The 18475-nt window shown below is 38.9% G+C and overlaps 3 protein-coding genes across 3 annotated transcripts in view; 2 read left to right on the top strand and 1 right to left on the bottom strand.

Annotated features, from left to right (window-relative positions):
- Positions 1-18475, top strand: part of LOC137040641 (NACHT, LRR and PYD domains-containing protein 12-like) — a 274172-nt gene that overhangs the window by 102101 nt on the left and 153596 nt on the right. The window lies entirely within an intron of this gene.
- On the bottom strand, positions 3621-7410 carry LOC137039644 (uncharacterized). The gene is made up of 4 exons (XM_067414941.1): positions 7137-7410; positions 6947-7055; positions 5262-5533; positions 3621-5118 (listed from the first exon to the last, which is right to left on the bottom strand). The coding sequence occupies exons 1-4, from the start codon at positions 7321-7323 to the stop codon at positions 4901-4903; spliced, it is 786 nt and encodes a 261-aa protein (XP_067271042.1). The 5' UTR covers positions 7324-7410; the 3' UTR covers positions 3621-4900.
- LOC137040760 (uncharacterized) lies at positions 13773-16630 on the top strand. Its single transcript, XM_067416534.1, has 8 exons — positions 13773-14215; positions 14314-14506; positions 14917-15021; positions 15130-15266; positions 15410-15469; positions 15587-15822; positions 15940-16155; positions 16257-16630. The coding sequence occupies exons 1-8, from the start codon at positions 13941-13943 to the stop codon at positions 16628-16630; spliced, it is 1596 nt and encodes a 531-aa protein (XP_067272635.1). The 5' UTR covers positions 13773-13940.

Below are 18475 nucleotides of genomic sequence, written 5' to 3'. Positions count from 1 at the left end.
TGTATTATTCTTACCTTTAATGTTTGATTTGTACTTGGTTATAGATACACAGTTCTTCATTTACTTCATCATCAATTATAATTCCTTTAAATTGAAAAAGTGCACATCAAGTAAAACAATGACCCATCTGACATCTAAATGTTTTACTGCATAAATGGAACAATAAAACCTGAATCAACTTGTGATTGCATTTGTCTGAATCTTTTGTTCACATTAGTCAAATAATCAAGCTGAAAACTTGCTTTTGTCAGAGCATGAATCAGACAGCATAGTATTTACCTGAAGGTATTTATTTGGGGGGCTGGGGGTACATCATTAAATCAGGAATTCAGTCATATGGCAACGTTTATCTGAAGGTGTATGACATTGACATTTCTTAAGAGTCTAGGCTTATCACTCTGAGGGCACGTTGCTAGAAAAAACAAGCTGTGTCAAAATGTGTATCAGCCCTCTTGTAATGTGTTCGCAATTTCCCTGCAGCATGTCTGATACTTAACAGTAGCATCCGAGATGGTCTCGATTGCCTGCATAATGTTTTGCTGCTGCTGATGGCTCAGATTGATTCTGGGTTGTTCCACAACTACAGCTGGAAAATGTTCTTCGTCATCAGTCACAGGGAAGTTGTCTATACCATGTTGTGCCAAAAGCTCTTCTAGAGTTTGTGTGCTGAAAGGATCCTCTCCAAAAATATTGTTGATGGCTCTGCAGTTTGTCTCCATGTTGGCAAGCATTCCTGCAGTCCAGATTTGGATAGGTGTTTTGTTGTTCTCTGTTCTGATTTTGTGCTGATTCCATCCATTCTTAAACATATCCAGTCTCTTTTGTATATCTGGCAGGAAGACAATTTGCAGGGACATCTTGTGGACATCATCATCTGGATCAAGGACCTCAGAATCCTCTAGATTGTAGAACAACTTGTAAAAGTACTGGAGGACATGCAGGAAAACATCTCTCCAAAGCCGCTCTATGCGCTGATTGTGAACAGATTCTCCTGTAATGTGACTCCGCTGTTCCACCCCTTGAACAAGATTCATGAAGAGGGCGATTTGTGAATTTCCCCCCCATGGTCAGATCGCACCCGTGAAGGGAGACCATAAAGACAGGTTGCCTTCACAAACTGTGTCAGCACCGTGGAGGCACGGTTATTTGTGTTGCAGCTCAGATAGGTTATAAGGCGAGATTTTCCATCAATGGCCCCATGTACAACAAAACCCCACCTTGAATATAATAAAGCATAGAAACAGCACAAGGTTCATTAAGACATAAGAGCATCCATAATATCTTAAATAGCACTAGAAGCTCCTAACCATTCACTAAAATGGGCAGGTTTAGGGTCATAGCATAGATAATGATTAAGTTCTTGTGATGTAGATTAGTGGAGGGTGATACTGACAAAAAATATTCTTGATATTCTCTGGGACTTTCACAATAGTTATAATTACACAACATTTGCTGTGTACACAACACCTTGTCTGGTTTAGGCCTATCATTGACAGCTAAAAATTAACTTCTGAGAATTTTCCTAAACCCATGCACCAGATTACATATTTATATTTTTAGTAATGTTTAAAAAATATATAACATTATAATAACTGCATTACTGTCATGTGGGTTGTCAATTTTAACCTTTAATACAAATACCATCTGAGACAGATTAGTTTTTTTTCCTTGAGGAAAATGACCATGTAGCTACTGTGCCTAATATTTATCCAAATCAATTGTTATTGAATTAAGATCAGAATCAAATCACAAGCTTATGAATTGAAATTTGGGTCAAGCGTCAAAATACAGTATCCTACCCATCATGTAACCATTGTAACGTCACATTCTGTTTAGTTATCACATTTTTTTTACAATTGAAGATTTCTCTCTCATTGTTATAGGGATGTCTTATTTAATGACAATCTGTAGCTGCCACACTGGACTAGCCTCCATCTTTAACGGCAGCGGCATAAACATAGGAGGCTGGTATGCATGGGTTTATTCTGTGCTGTCATCATTGCCATCTCCATATTGTACTTTTCCACTCGACTTGCACTTTGTAACAACTCAACCTTGTTTCTGCAATGGTTTTCAGCATGTTTCTCATAATGTATGAAATGTTCATATTACACGTGGCATGCAAAATTACATAAAATGATTTCTAATTATGCAATTTGAATAGGGTTTCAAACCACATACGCATAGTTCAAAACATTTCATATGATTTTGTGTTTGTTTAGGCCATTCACTGACAGTTGGAATAAGGCTTATTTGACACAGGTATTACACCAGAAGCCCTCACTGATGCACTACAGCACTGGGAATGCAATAACTTGAGCAACCACAGTACTTGGGCCCTGTTTACACCTGGTATTAAGATGTGTTTTGGTTGATTGGGTCACAAGGAGACGGGAACACATTCCCGTTCATACCTGGCCCAGATAGCAAAATACACTCGGGCCAGTTCCGGTTTACTCACTGCCCGATTCTGGCCCGAATCAATCGGGCCAGATGCGGCAGCCGTTATCCTGCCGACGCTGCCGCAATCAAGCCGGAATCGGGCCGTCACTAATGCTTAATGCCCGCCAAAGCTGGCCCGATTCATTCTTGCTGCGTTATTATGAAATGTCTACCTTTATTGATGTTTCTTGAATAACCTATATACTACTTTTGTGTTGAGATGACAGCAAATGGATAATGTGATACAAAACGTTTAGCCTAAAATACAACTTTTAAAGAAAATTCTAACATACTTTAAAACATTATTAATCCGAATTTTGTTGCAAATGATATAAAAACAAAGACCAGAAATATGAAAAAACTATATTTATTTTGAAAATTGCACGTTTATCAAGAAACAATTTAAAGCACAACCAAAAAAATAATCAAAGTGCACAGGTATAAAGGGACTAACACAGCACAAGTTCAAAGATACTTGAAGAAAAATGTTTTGTTAAAAATGCACAAGCAAAGAAACATCTTAAAATGGCTACTTGAATATAAAATTATACAAGTATGAAGAAACATCTTAAAACACCAACTGAAAATAAATACATAAATACTTTAAACTAGAATATATTAGGGAAAAAATTAAACTGAACAAATATCAAGAACTATCTTAAATCAGCACTAGGTAACTTTTCAACCTTCATAATATATTTTTTAAGACTCTTGTGATGATAAATCGACTTACAATAGGTTGAATGACACGTCTGCCATAGCCTGATGGGGTCTGTATCGTTTTTAATCGTACTTTTAAACTTCGGGTTTCGGGTAGTAACCCGAGAACAAAAAGAACTACAAAATTCGACTGCTTTACGGCATATACGTCACTTCCACCAACACACACACTTCCTTACATTCGGACGTGCGAGCCCAACTTTGTTCGTCGGATAATATAGTCATGTCCGAAGCAGCACAGACAAATAAGAAAGAAAAGGTTTTGTTGGAGGAAAGCAATAAGAGGAAACGAAAAAGTGATGGGATTAAAGGCAGGACGAGGATCAACATGTGACCAGCGTTTGCTCGTCGGCGTGAGCTGAAGGAGGCGTGCCCGACCGATGCTGTCCTGCTTGTTACGGTGAGCTACCACTCAGACATTGAACTGAAGGATCATATAGATTCTGTAAAACGCTAACCAATAGACTACTATAATGACGCTGGCTTGTAAACGTGAGCATCGTGATTATGTGGCGTTTGAAAAAAATAAAACCCATGAAATTATATTCATATGACATGCTGAAACATATGCCACTGACTGTAACGTTACCTGGGATGAAGACATTTCACACGCGACGCCAGAAGAACTCGAAATCCTCTTGCAGTGTTCAGGGGAACTGTTAGTGCTGCACCGACCCGCGGGACGCTTTTATGAAGTTATTTGGCCCGCACCGCACCACTGTATATATTTTTACAACCCGCCGCGCACCCGCGACCATTAAATAGACATACGGGGTCCGCGGGTTATGAGACGAACCACGCATCACTAGTTCAGGGCTATCAGGGCTGTCATGTAAACAAATGCACGCGCGATGGCATCCCCTGATGTAGGATTACAGAGCTTACGACAGTAGTTGAGGACATTATTTTTCCAAACTGTAGGGGGACCCCGAGAGGAAAAGTAGCCAAGTGGGGCTTTAAAACAACTATTTGTCAAGAAAGTTTAATCTAAAAAAAGTTTAATAAAAAAAAACCCATATGAAAAATAGTGCAAAAAGGAAAAATATGAAACATCTTAAACACTTATACCTGTAATTACAAATATATATAAAAAAGTAATTTTTAAAGTAATTTAAACATTAAACACGTTCGACTTCGCTCTTTCCTTCTTTCCTCCATCTCTGTCAGGAGCAAGTTGTAGCCATCTTGTTATATACCTTTCCACCTCTTTATCAGTGGAGCTCTTGGTATGGGCATTTGTCCTCACTGCATCTGTAAATAGCAAAACATATTCAAAAACAGTTAGTTATACAGTTATACTATGTTGCGCAACAAAGAAAAGATGTTGGTAAAAAAAAAATATATATATAATAATACACCATCAACATTCATATGAAAGTAATCTTACACAACAGATGTATACAGCCTCTATGTACTGGAATGTATATAAAATCAACTTACTGACTACAATAGTCCTGAGGGCCAATGCACGAAATGCCACTTTTTGGTTTGCGCCACTCCAGTTAATTATTTTAGCCAAGGAGTTTGTCAAAAGCTTTCCCAGGATACGCCACACAGCTTCTTTAGTCGAAAACCCACCAATAGTTCCTAAATAGGTAACCTTTGAAGAAGAGATAAAAAATAAAATAAAAAAACATTAAACAGTGTTACAGGCAAAATAACTATACAACAGTAACTGAGTATCAATGTCATTATAATATATACAAGACAAGACAAATTGTGTGAACAATGCAAGGACTCAACTTACCAACTTCTTCATTTGTTCTGGCTGATCCTTTATTTGATTTTCAAGCCTTTCCAGATCAGATAAATCTGACAAAGGGAGGTTGAATGTGGTGATGTCTGGAAGTTCATCACTCTGCGACTGAGCACTGTTCTGTTTCTGCTGATTCTTCAGAATGATGGCAAGTTGTTGTCTGATGACCTCTTGTGCTTTTAAAACTTCAGTCAGCAGGGCTGCAAAAAAACAAATAAAAATAAGCATACATGCACTTGAAGTTTGTTTTTGTGTATTTTTGTCTAGTGTTTTGGTAGGTAGTCAGTTGACTCTTAAATCCCTAGTTAAATTAGGCCTTTAAAAAGATGAAGTTCATACTTACAAACACATGATGAGCTGCAACATGTTCTGTCTCCATCTCCAACTGCACTGGTACATGGGCGTAAATTATTCCTAGAGGTGGTAGGACTTGCAATCCCATCTGTGTGTCTGGATGGAGTTCTCAGAGGTTCTGCCATAGTCCGTGGTGGTGACGGTATTTGGGGTGCTGCAAAAACTTCTGAGTGATCCTCAATTCTGACTGTTTTTTCCAGTCTCTTGCTTGCAAAGTAATTCTCTTCATCATCCTCACTAGAGTGGTTTCTTTTATTTCCCCTAATCGTATACATGAAGAAAAAACAACGTTAAATAGCAAAACTTGCAGATTATAATGTATCAGCGCAATATATGTACAATTTACATATTAGACAGTTACCCCAAAATAAAAAAATCTGTAATTATCTGTTCCCTCGTTCTGTTGTCGCTAACAGACTTTTCACTTTGTGGTTAACTGCACTGTTTATATGAAAAACACCGGCAGTAAAGTTAAAGGGGGGGTGAAATGCTGTTTCATGCATACTGAGCTTTTTACACCTTTAAAGACTTGGATTCCCATCCTAAACATAGACAAAGTTTCAAAAACTAATGTTGGACGTTTGATGGAGTATTTCTGTGTTAAAAATACTCCTTCCGGTTTCTCACAAGTTTCGGCGAGTTTTTTTCGAGTATGGGTCGACTTGACGTTAAATAGAGCGGAAGGTCCTTGTATGGGCCGTACGGGCTCTTCTCCCGGAAGGGTGCGCGCGCGCGTAACTAGAGGGAGAGAGGAAATGCACGCTGTAAACAGTCTCTCAGGTGCAGATCCAGTCGTCCGTGAACACTTATGTGGCGCCGCGCTTCTTTTTATTCCTATGTGTGACGTCGAGCGACTTCAACGCTTCAGCACAGCATTCCGGGAAGGCAGCGCTGCATTTGAACCGATTTGAACGCAGAAATGACGGGAAGCTTCAAGGCATCGCTTCAGTCGCGTCGCAAAGTGGATTTCCACGGTCACTGCTGTCACAGGACTTCACCAAATCATACCAGAGAAGTGTGTTTTTGACAGAGCAGTCCTGCTTTGGAAGATGCCGGTGAGTAAATCAACTTCAAATGTCTCTGCTATTGGCTCGTCGCGCGAGTTAACATCAGTAAACGACACGATCGCGTGCTTCGTCATTCAAATGCGCTAACGGTTACTCCATTGTTGTTCTGTATAACGTTACACTATTCTGACTCTGACATGCAAAACCGTTTTGCTTGCTACCTCTAAGGTCTAGTCACATACAATAGTCCATAAACCGAATCATGTCCTCATAAACTGCACACAAAGGCCCCTAAATACAGTACATACCACAGAGACGGACATCCTGATGTTGCCGTTTCTCCTGTTCAATTTATTTCAGCCTCAGATTTGATTGTGGATCATTATCTGTATTAGCTGAGATAGCGACGGGTTCCTCCACGCTTGAGGACGTCACCGCTTTGCGCGCTTGTCATTCCTTAGCTCCGCCCACACGATACGCCTCCAGGCGCTCGGTTTTTTCCGGAAAGACTCGGTACAGCCCATATTTCTTTTATAAATATGATAAAACTAAAGACTTTTCGGAGATATGAAGGATGCAATACTACTCTATAGGTACTCAAGATTGACATGAGATTGACTGAAACTGAGTGTTTCACCGCCCCTTTAAATGCTTAATGCAAACAAACCTGTTCTTTCTTTTTGTGTATGCTGGACGATCATCATTGTCATCTTCTGTCTGCAAATCAGACATCAGAGTTGCTTGTGGAAGTTTGAGCCGAGCTTCCTGATACGTGTCTATAAAACATACTTGGTTGTTAACGTCCCCATAAATGTATCAGTCATGAAATAATCACAGTTTTCTGAAAATATTAGTACCTGTGGTGTGAATAATCCGCACCCTGAAGGCAGACCAAGTACGATTAGGGGATTCATGGAGTGTTACAGCCTTCTGGATCTTAGCCACAGATTTGTAAGTCGGCCAAGCACAGGTACCATTCTGCACCCATGAAGATGGCACAACTTCCACTTCAGATGAGTCGATGAACTCCACAATATGGAACATTTTCCCAAGAAATCTTTAAAAAACAAACAAAAAGAGCAATGTTCCATTTTACACATTTTACCTATACATTAAAAAAAATCTATAAAAAAATTGTTATAAAAATTAACTAATGCTTTTACATAAAAATAAACAAATACTTTCACATAACCTTATACGGGCAACATTATAAGGTAATCACCTGGCTTGGAAACAGTGCAAGATGATTTATTTTATGCATGTAAAGAGCATGTAAACAAACATATGTAAGAGTATTTTGTATGATTATGTACACAACAGTGTGTGTAGCACTAGGTGCCTAGTTCACAGAGAGAGTGTGTTACCGCAGGTGGTTTGTACAGACCCACTCACCTGTATGTAGCACTCCCAGAATTGCACATTAATCCATCTATTTTCAAAAATACTGTTATGTTTCACTCCACAAGCCTGAATGTGGGATTTAGGTGAATTATGTTTAAATATATCTATGCTACATTTCAAACCTAAGACCACACACTTGAACTGCTGTTGATGTCAATTTAAATGCAGTAAAGGTAGACAGGCAAACTTGTTTTGAAAAGGAAGTATGACATATTTTTTAAGTGTCCCGTCAATTTTGGCACATTTAAATTCTTTAGAAAGATCAGATACGAGATAAGCTCCAAGCCTGCAAGAATCAATTGGGTAGTCATAAAATCTACGGACAGACTCAAACTCAGCATATACGATGTAAGCATCATTGTTCTGGATATAGATGTTCTGTACCAACCCAAAATTGGAACCAATTCGGACACAGTTATCGCCTTTTGAAATTTTTAGACAAAAATCTGGGAAAAATATTTCTTTATACTGTCTCACCTCTCCATTAACAAACTGCAAAATAGGACCATCACAATGCTCTTTTCACACTTAACTTTTGGAAGGGTCGATCTTAGAACCACCACTAGATATTTCAGATATCCTGCGTACAATCTGGGCAACAGGATGACATGGCCGTCAGACCAATCTATTTAACGGCCCTAAATAATTCTCAAATGGAAATGCGGAAATGTTGTCAAGTGGACCATGGCATTTCACATCATCAGCTAAGTGAACAAGGCCATGCACATTATATACCACATATTCCTTGCCATAGAGCTTCATGAAGTGCTCCACAAAAGCCACTAGTAATACCTTTGCATATTCACACATTACAGAACACAGGGTTGGATCAATCAGAATTGAAATCGCAACTGAGAGAAGCATAAAGTTATTGTAAACAACATCATGAAGAACTACTGATCCTGTGTAGAGCAAAAACTGTCTTAGTTCAGTAGCCTTCCACCTGTTTTTTTCTTCAATCGACCTTGGTTTACGAGCAGATTCTGATGGGACATAATTCTTAATGGAGAGTAAGTTCTGAGATAATTTGACTACTTTCTGTGATGGCAAACGAGTCTTGAGAGGACCACTTGTCCATAGATCTAATAACCTTCGCATCACACCAAGACTAAATGCATATAATCATGAGGGAAACATGATACCATGTCTATATCGAGTTCAGTAAATGGAGATCTAGTTATGTGGTGGTCTTCATCACACATGCTTCTGAATGTTTCATTTGTTCTTAGGGCAGCATTAGTTTCAGGAAAAGTCATGCGCTTTTGTATGTAGACACCAGACTGTACACATTTACCACATGACGAATAACCTGTATGAGACTTAACTCCCTTAACATATGCACGAGCAGGGGCATCACAAACTACAGAACAAATGTTTAGGAGTAGTTCCTTTCCTCTGAAAATAAAGCCTGACTGCAGGACCTTAACTTCGTCAATTAAGCTTTTTAAATACTCTGCCAATATTTTTGGTTTTGAAATGCCACCAAATATTGCTATTAGAAAAGGCTTTTTGGCTGTGCCTTGTAATATGCCTAAAATAGGCCACAGTTGCATATTTGAAGTCTTGTGCAACGGAATGCCATCAAAATTCAACTGCAATCTCAGCGTATGTCTGTTTGGTAACTGGGGCAATATTCTTTCAAGAATACCAGACAATGTATTAAGATTGCCAAAATAGTAGAAAGAACCTCCTGCTACTGGTTCTATTCTATATATTGTGTTAGTCTTAAGCAATGTTGGAGCATCTTTTGGAAGGCTGGGATGCATACTACGCAAGACTAACAGAAGAGCTGTTAATGCAACCATTGTGATTCTGAAGTCTATGGCCCAGTCAGTTAGAGCGTTTCTAAAAGCTTCCTCAGGACTTTCCTCCATATAGTCATCACTATTCTCTGAATCACTTGCAAAGTCTTCCGACATCACTGCATCATAATCATCTAAATTACCAGAGTCTTCCGACACCACCACATCATGATTGTCAAAGTCCTTATCTTTAGTGGCTATGGTTTTACTAGTACAAATCTGTTGATTATAAGCAGTGTCATCACTAGCCTTAGAGTTAGGAGTTTGCAAAGACCTTAAAATCTGAGCAACACTTGCCCTTGCCTTTTTTTGAATGTTGAATTCACAGTATAAAACTCATAGTTTTCAGACATGACTTACATAGAATGGCCACTTCTGTGCAGAGCTTGGCAACTTCAATGATCTTGTCGTGGTCTGTCAAAACAAAAGCACAAAAACAATGTTTAGCTTTGTTAAAATCAATGTAATGCACAAATACATTTCAAGAAACCCCAGATATAAACATAATCTCTTGAGCACAGGGCACCACTTAAAGAGCCAGAAGAAAGATCAGTAGCCAGCAGTTCATGGCTTGCAATAGCCCATTAACACCATTAACACAAACAAAACATTACTATTCACATTTGTATTATAAAACATTGACATTATAATTTTGTCTTTGTGTTGATCCATGCTGATGTGCTGTTAATTGCCCAGAACTTGTACTTTTTTTTTTTCTTTACATTTAAATGTGCATCTTTTTATACACAAATCAGGATCTGTTCTACCATTTTTTTTCCAGAACTGTTAACAGGGGCCATTAAATAAACCAATCATTAACCGTTAACTGACGCCACATAAAACTATAATTAAATAAATAAGGATAAGTGTTTGGAGCCCATTAAAAACAGTCTGTACGGCATACAATGAAAATTACAATTTACCATTGTGAATAATGTTTTAAAATAGTAAGTCACACAGAGTCAACATTCAACTGTATATTTATAATAAACGGTACTTCTAAAGCATTTATTAATCTTAGTTAATATAATAATATCAACATCTACTAATGCATTATTAAAATCAAAAGTTGCATTTGTTAACATTAGTTAATGCACTGTGAAGTAACAAGAACAAATGATGATCAGCTGTATTTCTATTAACCAAAGTAAGCAAAGATTACCAAATACAGTAACAAATGTATTGCTCATGGTTAGTTAATACTACGGTTAACTAATGAACCTTATCTGGAAAGTGTAACCAAATAATGTCCTAAAATACTGTTAAGTTACTAAACACAGTTACAAATTAGATTTAGATTTATGCATTTGGCTTATCCAAAGCGACTTACATTGCATTCAAGGTACACATTTTTACACATTAAAATAAAAAAAAAATAATGTACATAAGAACTACTTTTACCTTGTTTACTAGTGTTAAAAGAGCCAATTAGTATAGACCTTTTTAATTACTTAATAGTGTTTAAGGCAAGTTATTTTAAGAAACCTGACTGAAATAATTGTTACTAAAAACAGTTACCATTTATCGTTGTGAATAATGTTTTAAAATAGCAAGGCCCACCGGGTTAACACTCTACTATTTTACCTTTAAGTTAGCTCAGCAAAAATAAAAAACTTTTACCACCTTTACTAGTGTTGTTAACAGAGCTAGTACTGTTACTTCAACTAATTCGTTCAGCATGGTTTCTAAAAATATATTGACCTAAACATTTTTACGTTACTAAAAACAGTTACAACTTAATTGTGAATAATGTTTTTTTTAAAAGCAAGACAGTCTACAGTAGTTCAATCGAATATACAACCCATATTTAGTGTTAACTGAGTCTAAATGCATGTAAACTTTGTTAACTTCAAATCGTTCAATTGTTTTCTTAAAATAACTTGAAGTTAGCAATTTAACATTGTGAATAATATAAAATAGCAAGTCAGTATCAACAGTAAATCAAGTAGTAAAAAGAGCAAATTAAGTAGTAAAGCCTTACCTTTGGGATTGAAATCAGCGTTGAAATGTTGTCACAGCCACTGTTGTGAATTCAACTGTTGTGAAACCTAATCTCTTAGCATCTTCTTATCGTCCATTCAGTGACCATCATCCAATCAGTATCGACTACGGAAATACGTCATCATTACGCAAGATTTGAAATTTGCTGTGTATTGCTCTAGATGCTATAGGCCTATATTATACATTGAATAAATATTTATATTAAATAAAGTGGTAATAACACAATATATAATGTTAGAATATAATATGGCACTTACTGAGTTAGTTTTAAAGCCGTCATTGGAATAAAAAAAAAAATTATGTGTGCAACTGGTTTATCTGCATATGGCCGTTGGAACAATTTTTTGTTTTTGGTATTAATGAACACTGCTATCACTAAGGCGATTTAGCTTTAAAACATTTAAAAACAACAGTTTTTTTGTTTTGTATTAATGAGCACTGCTATCACTGCATATTTCCATACAAGAAAGTTGCTAGCTAGCAGCTGCATGTGGTTAGCTTCAGTCCCACACGTGCTGTTCACATAAAGTTCGTCCCTTTCAGAGTGTCTGCTACATAAAATACTCGAAAATAAAAGTGCATCGATGATTTCTTATTTTTTCTTACCATATTCGTAAGGCTATGTCTTGCTAAATAATCCATTGTTTTGTTGTCGTCCAAACAAACAACCACGATGATCACCGCAGTTACAATGAAACCCCTCCCACTGCTGTGAGTGACGAATCACTGGCTGCATGCATGTTTAAAAAACACAAACCTTAAAGAATGCCCTGTATGATTTATTACAACAAAATAGATTTGCTATATAGTTATAAATATTAAACTTCTGTGCAAAATGAACTGATTGTTTCAATTTAAGTTTTACAGGAGATAGTATGTTTTGGACAAATTCACAATATTTAACAAGTAGCTAAAACAAGATAGCCTACTGTCAGGAAATTAAGCACTTTTTAAAACTATTTCATTAATTATTGCTACATGCAAATAGAACATGCCGAGTCAATGCCAGAAGTGGCCCAGATCTCTACTGTCAGAATCGGACCAGTTACGGTGAACAGGAATCGGGCCAGTGCTTTTCAGCCGTAACAAAACTGCACGTGCCAGAGCGAGCTGCAGGCCAGAATCGGCCCGGTTAACACACGCCGTCGCCGTGTCCGAGCCGCCACCGCAGCGGGGCAGCCGAGCTCGGGCAGATTACTACATGCTATCTGGGGATAGTCCATACGCAAGCTCCCAGTATTGTGATATAAAACAAGAATCTTTCAGAAATCAGACGTCCAGCCACTTCAGCTCCACTTCATTGCCACAAAAGGACCTCTTCTTGATGCCGTGGTCAAAGCAATCTTCTCATCTTTCACAATGTCCTTGGTGGCCTGAAAGAGCAGGACGTGCCTGTCTCCTCCCTGAAGCTTCAGTATGCAGTGGAGTGGCTGCACGTTGTAGTTCTTCCTGGAGTGTGTAATCCATCTCCCTGTGGTTTCCAGAGACGGGTGTTCATAGTTTGACTTTATACTATTTTATCAATTACAGTATTAATCAAAGGTTACATTACAACTTTATTAACCTGAATACAATTCAAAATGTTATACTTGTATTGATCTTATGCATAATTTTATATTTGTATAAATGCATAATTTTCATCCTCACATTATTTGAAGAAGTTTTACAAGACTGATAAGATATTTTATTGCCCTGCAACCATTGATGGCCCAATGATCACAACCATTGATGGCCCAATGATCACAACCATTGATGGCCCAATGATCACAACCATTGATGGCCCAATGATCACAACCATTGATGGCCCAATGATCACAACCATTGATGGCCCAATGATCACAACCATTGATGGCCCAATGATCACAACCATTGATGGCCAAATGATCACAACCATTGATGGCCCAATTTTGTTTTGAAAATGGCCCCTAATTCATGTAGATGGCCCCTTATTTGTGTAGATTGCCCGTTAAGTGATTTGAAATCCTGTAATTAGGCCTGTTCAGGTCAAATTTAAAAGACTATCACCTTCTGCAGAAAAAGGGGTGGGACTTCAAGTGGTCAATAAAGTTGAGGATTAGAGGCACAAGTAACTCACTTCTTCAAGAACTGGGTGAAGACAACACTGAAGATTCCTCCTGCACTTTCTGCTCGCTGAAACTAGATTTTTCATAGAATGTCTCTCAAGTGGTAAGTTCAGATGATTTGGTATACCTGACATAAACTGTAAACATTTGATTTTATTCTAAACTTTGCTTACACACTAAGTACACATGTAGTTACTATGCAAGCTTACAGGTATTAGGGCCACTAAATATAAAGTATATTAAGTGTAAAAATATAGTCAACAAATATTAAGAATAGCTTTCACGAGTCAACTCTCGGGATTCCTTTTCTTTCTCTCACAGTGACAAGGATCGTCGCATCATTTCCTGTCTGCAGTGTTTCAAGCCACAGGAGATGCTGCCTAACCACTTGTTGAGGGTCTGCATGAAGAACCAGACTGATGAGGAGAGGAAAGCAGAGGTGGAGAGAGCCAAAAAGTCCATGAAGGCCTGGACCCTCCGAGGCAGAACCTGGGACTACAATGCCATGGTCAAGCGGTACCCCGATGAGGCATCCAGACAGGCTCTTCTGGAAGACCTGCGTGAAAGACATTTTTTGATCCTGAATGACCCCATGGCTGCACAGGACGCACAGGCTGAATCCCATCACAGACCACCAGGCGCTGCAAAGTGAGTTGTTTACTAGTATTACTTTTCATTTAATGCAGTCATTAAATGTAATATTGGAACGATGCCTTATTTGTTTTTGTTTCATCTAATCATTCTAGGCCCGTTCAGCCGACTCTCCAAGACTGCCAAAGAGTCCTCAGAGTATCACAGGCGGACATGCTGGGCATCCACAGGAAGCTCCTGAACCAGCAGCATTTGGAAGAAGACCAAAGGACGCTGTTTCGGTACTTCTGCGAAGCCATCTTGGTCCTGAGATACTTCCAGCGACCAGAAGCAGTGATGGCATTTAAAGTAAGTACTATAGTGTTAGTTAAGTAAATACGTTGTTGTTACAGTTATTTTACCTGTATGTGTAACGTGTTCTGTATTAGCCAATCAGATGTGGCTACGTCATTATGTGGGGATTAGTTCACTGCTTGTTTATGCTTAGCGTCAGTATGCTCATAGGCTTCGGTGTGGATGGTTGTAAACAAACCCATCAGCGCTTGGCAAGAGCATACAATCTCCCAGTATTGTAAAGTGTTGCTTACTAGTTAAGTAAAGTTCCTGAACGGATCCTCTTTGTTGTGCGCTTCTCTTTATGCCTCCACGGACACTGATAGTCAGATCGAACACGGAAACACAACAGTACTTTTACTTTACAGTGTTTCCTCAGTGTGTATAAAGTCAGTCGCTCACTGTGTTCTTTATTTGTTTTCCAGGCTTCAGACTGGCTCAACAAGACAAATGTTGATGGCCGAATTCACATGGAGGTGCAATCCACAAAGCAGAGTGCAACATTTTCCATCACAGAGGAGGACTCTGCTGTAAGTTCTCTAACAGGGATGCAGCACCTGGGGAGAATCTCATCAGGGTCAGAAGTCAGAAGTCAGAAGTTTTCATTAATGCATTAACTTCATGTGTGATCTTCACAGATGCTGGACACATACTTCCAGAAGATTCGTCCAGGATGTCTGCAGGACAGTGTGGATGACCAGGGCAGATTTTTCCTGTCCAAACAAGGGCTGCCAGTTGGCAACGTCACAAACGACCTCAGGCGTCTGCATGAACAGTACGTTTTAGCAGAATCATGTATAATAGTGTATGCATTTATAAGCACTGTACAGAGAAATATAAAATGAATAAGTTGATAGTCTGGCTTATGTACTACAGGGGGGGATCTGTTGATAATCTGAGATTTTTTCTTCATTGCAGGTACGATTTGCCAAGCTTTTCGAGCCAGCAAGCCAGAAGTGCCCAAAGTACTATGGCATGGTATGTGTCATCATCGAAAACATGCAACATTCATATATTTTCTGTTTGTCAGCAACTTCCCAGGTCTGTCTAGATTTTTTGTCAGAGTTTGAGCATGAAATCTTCTCAAATTTTCAGCTCTTCTTCTGACGAGCCGGCCGACGAGAGGAGAGGTCGGAAACAGAAGAGAGGCAGAGGCGCAGCTGACCAGGATGACAGGGACTTTGGAGCGTTTCTCCTGCAGTTTCCAGCGGCGGCGAGCAGCAGCCCACCCACGAAAAAGAAGAGGACCGCTGCAGGGTTTCCATCTGACAGAGTGTTCTATGACAGGTGGAGGTCTTTGCAGTTAGCCAAACGGGAGGAGCACCTCTTGTGTGAGTTGATGTGCTGTATTACTAAAAAAATGAATAAATATCTCTGTAATCAAAGTGACATAATTCACATTTTTAGAATATTAAAAAGATTATTAATTTAACATTTGTCTTTGACAGCCCAGTGTTCAAGGCGCCCCCCGACTGTCAGCAAGGTGTCACTGCTGATCCAAAAAGAGGGTTGGACTGGCAACTGTCCTCGACCCCAGGATGTAGTGGCTAAGTGGAGACCCGTCACTAGGGTGCAGGTGGAGTCGGATCCAAGGATCATCACTATGGTCCAGAACCAAAAGTGGACAGGCCTGGCCCTCAAGGACTTTGGTGAAAAAGGACATGGTATGTAAACATAATACATAGAAATACATACCAGTTTTGTCTTGTGAGCAGATATTTGTACTCCTGGAGTGAATACTAATTCCACCTTCTTTTGACCACAGTAGTTGTTGCCACCAAAGCCTTCGCCATGGGCTCCATCGTTTGTGATTACCATGGCAAGGTAATCACAGGAGCAGAGGGCCGGAAGTTGGTTAAGTCCATCAACGGTGACATAGACTACCTTTTCTTTTTCCACTATGGTGGCCAGGACCTCTGTGTGGACGCTGAGACTTTCCCTTGCGAGTGTCACCCAACAGAAAACACCATGGGCCGGAAGATCAACCATTCCTCCAAGAGAGCAAACCTGAGGCCGGTCCACTGCATGATGAACTTTCCTGAAGGACAGAGGGATGTGATTTTGTTCCAGGCAAAGAGAGACATTCGTGTGTGCGAGGAGCTGCTGATTGACTACGGCGTCAAGCGCAAGTCTTTTTGAGGAGAAGGACTGATCCTCGACTGGCTGGATGAGTGAACACATCAGGCCATTCATTCTCCAGTAGATTCTTGTTTTATGTTACAAGACTACATCTATGTCCTGGAGCTGGAGTGGCTGGATGTGTTTTTTGTTGTTGTTGTTTTTTCGTAAATAAAAATACATTTTTGATACATACCTTTAATGTGATTTTTGATTTTATTATAAAACAAAACACCAGTGAAAGGCCTGAATCTAGGCTATATGTTACCCTTAGTCAGCATCAAATTTGCCCTCTTTGTTGAGACCAGTGGTGGAAAGAGTGCTGGAAAAGCATTCTCAAGCGTTCCTGTCCTAAATACTACTGTTTTACTAGTTGTAAAAAGTAGCCCGTTTAAAAGTATTCAAGAGTAGTGAGTATTATGCTATGAATGTTATTCCACCTTATACCCTGCAAATTAAAAATGCAGCTTATACTCTTTTATTGATGATTATCAGTAAGAAATAAAAAAAACATGAGATGACCAGCAGTATTTCAGTATTTCAGTATTTCTCCAAGTTTTATGTTGGACTGCTAGCACTAAAAATATAGCCATGTAATATTTGAGAAAGAAACCAATAATCTGCTAACCAATAATCTGCTTTGTATATAGCTTACTGAATGTGCACCTTTGTGTTGGGTTGAGATGTAAACTGTATATTGTATTTATAAGAAACATATGCGTGTATTTGTGTGTTTGAGTAAAAAAAAAAATTCTCACATATTTTACAACACACTTATGTACTTATTAAGTTCTCCCACTTAGAAATCATGGAGGGGTCTGAAATTGTCATCGTAGGTGCATGTCCACCGTAAGAGACATAATCTAAAAAAATAATAATTCAGAAATCACAATGTATGATTTTTTTAACTATCTATTTGTATGATACAGCTGGAAATAAGTATTTGCACACCTGAGAAAATCAATGTTATTATTTGGTACAGTAGCCTTTGTTTGCAATTACAGAGGTCAAACGTTTCCTGTAGTTTTCCACCAGGTTTGCACACATTTTTGGATTTTGGCCCACTCCTCCACACAGATCTTCTCTAGATCAGTCAGGTTTCTGGCCTGTTGCCGAGAAACACAGAGTTTGAGCTCCTCCAAAGATTCTCTATTGGGTTTAGGTCTGGAGACTGGCTAGGCCACGCCATGATGCCTTAGTGTATTACCTACAGTAACCTTGGAAACGGTGGTCCCAGCTCTTATCAGGTCATTGACCAGCTCCTCCCGTGTAGTTCTGGGCTGATTTCTCACCTTTCTTAGGATCATTGAGCCCCCACGAGGTGAGATCTTGCACGGAGCCCCAGTTCGAGGAAGATTGACAGTCATGTTTAGCTTCTTCCATTTTCTAATGATTGCTCCAACAGTGGACCTTTTTTCACTGAGCTGCTTGGCAATTTCCCCGTAGCCCTTTCCAGCCTTGTGGAGGTGCATGATTTTGTATTCAGTGTCTTTGGACAGCTCTTTGGTCTTGGCCATGTTAGTAGTTGGATTCTTACTGATTGTATGGGGTGAACAGGTGTCTTTATGCAGCTAACGACCTCAAACAGGTGCATCTAATTTAGGATAATACTAAAGGCAGAGTAACAGGTCTTTGAGGGTCAGAATTCTAGCTGATAGACAGGTGTTCAAATACTTATTTGAAGCTGTATCATACAAATAAATAATTTTAAAAAATCATATATTGTGATTTCCGAATTTTTTTATTTAGATTATGTCAATTTCAATGACAATTTCAGACCCCTCCGTGATTTCCAAGTGGGAGAACTTGCAAAATAGCAGGGTGTTCAAATACTTATTTTCCTCACTCTATGTACTGTCTGTACTG

Source organism: Pseudorasbora parva, chromosome 14 (genome assembly GCF_024679245.1).
Source record: "Pseudorasbora parva isolate DD20220531a chromosome 14, ASM2467924v1, whole genome shotgun sequence".
NCBI classification, from domain to species: Eukaryota; Metazoa; Chordata; class Actinopteri; order Cypriniformes; family Gobionidae; genus Pseudorasbora; species Pseudorasbora parva.
Note: the sequence above shows the minus strand (reverse complement) of the source record. Positions and strands in the feature narration are given on the sequence as shown.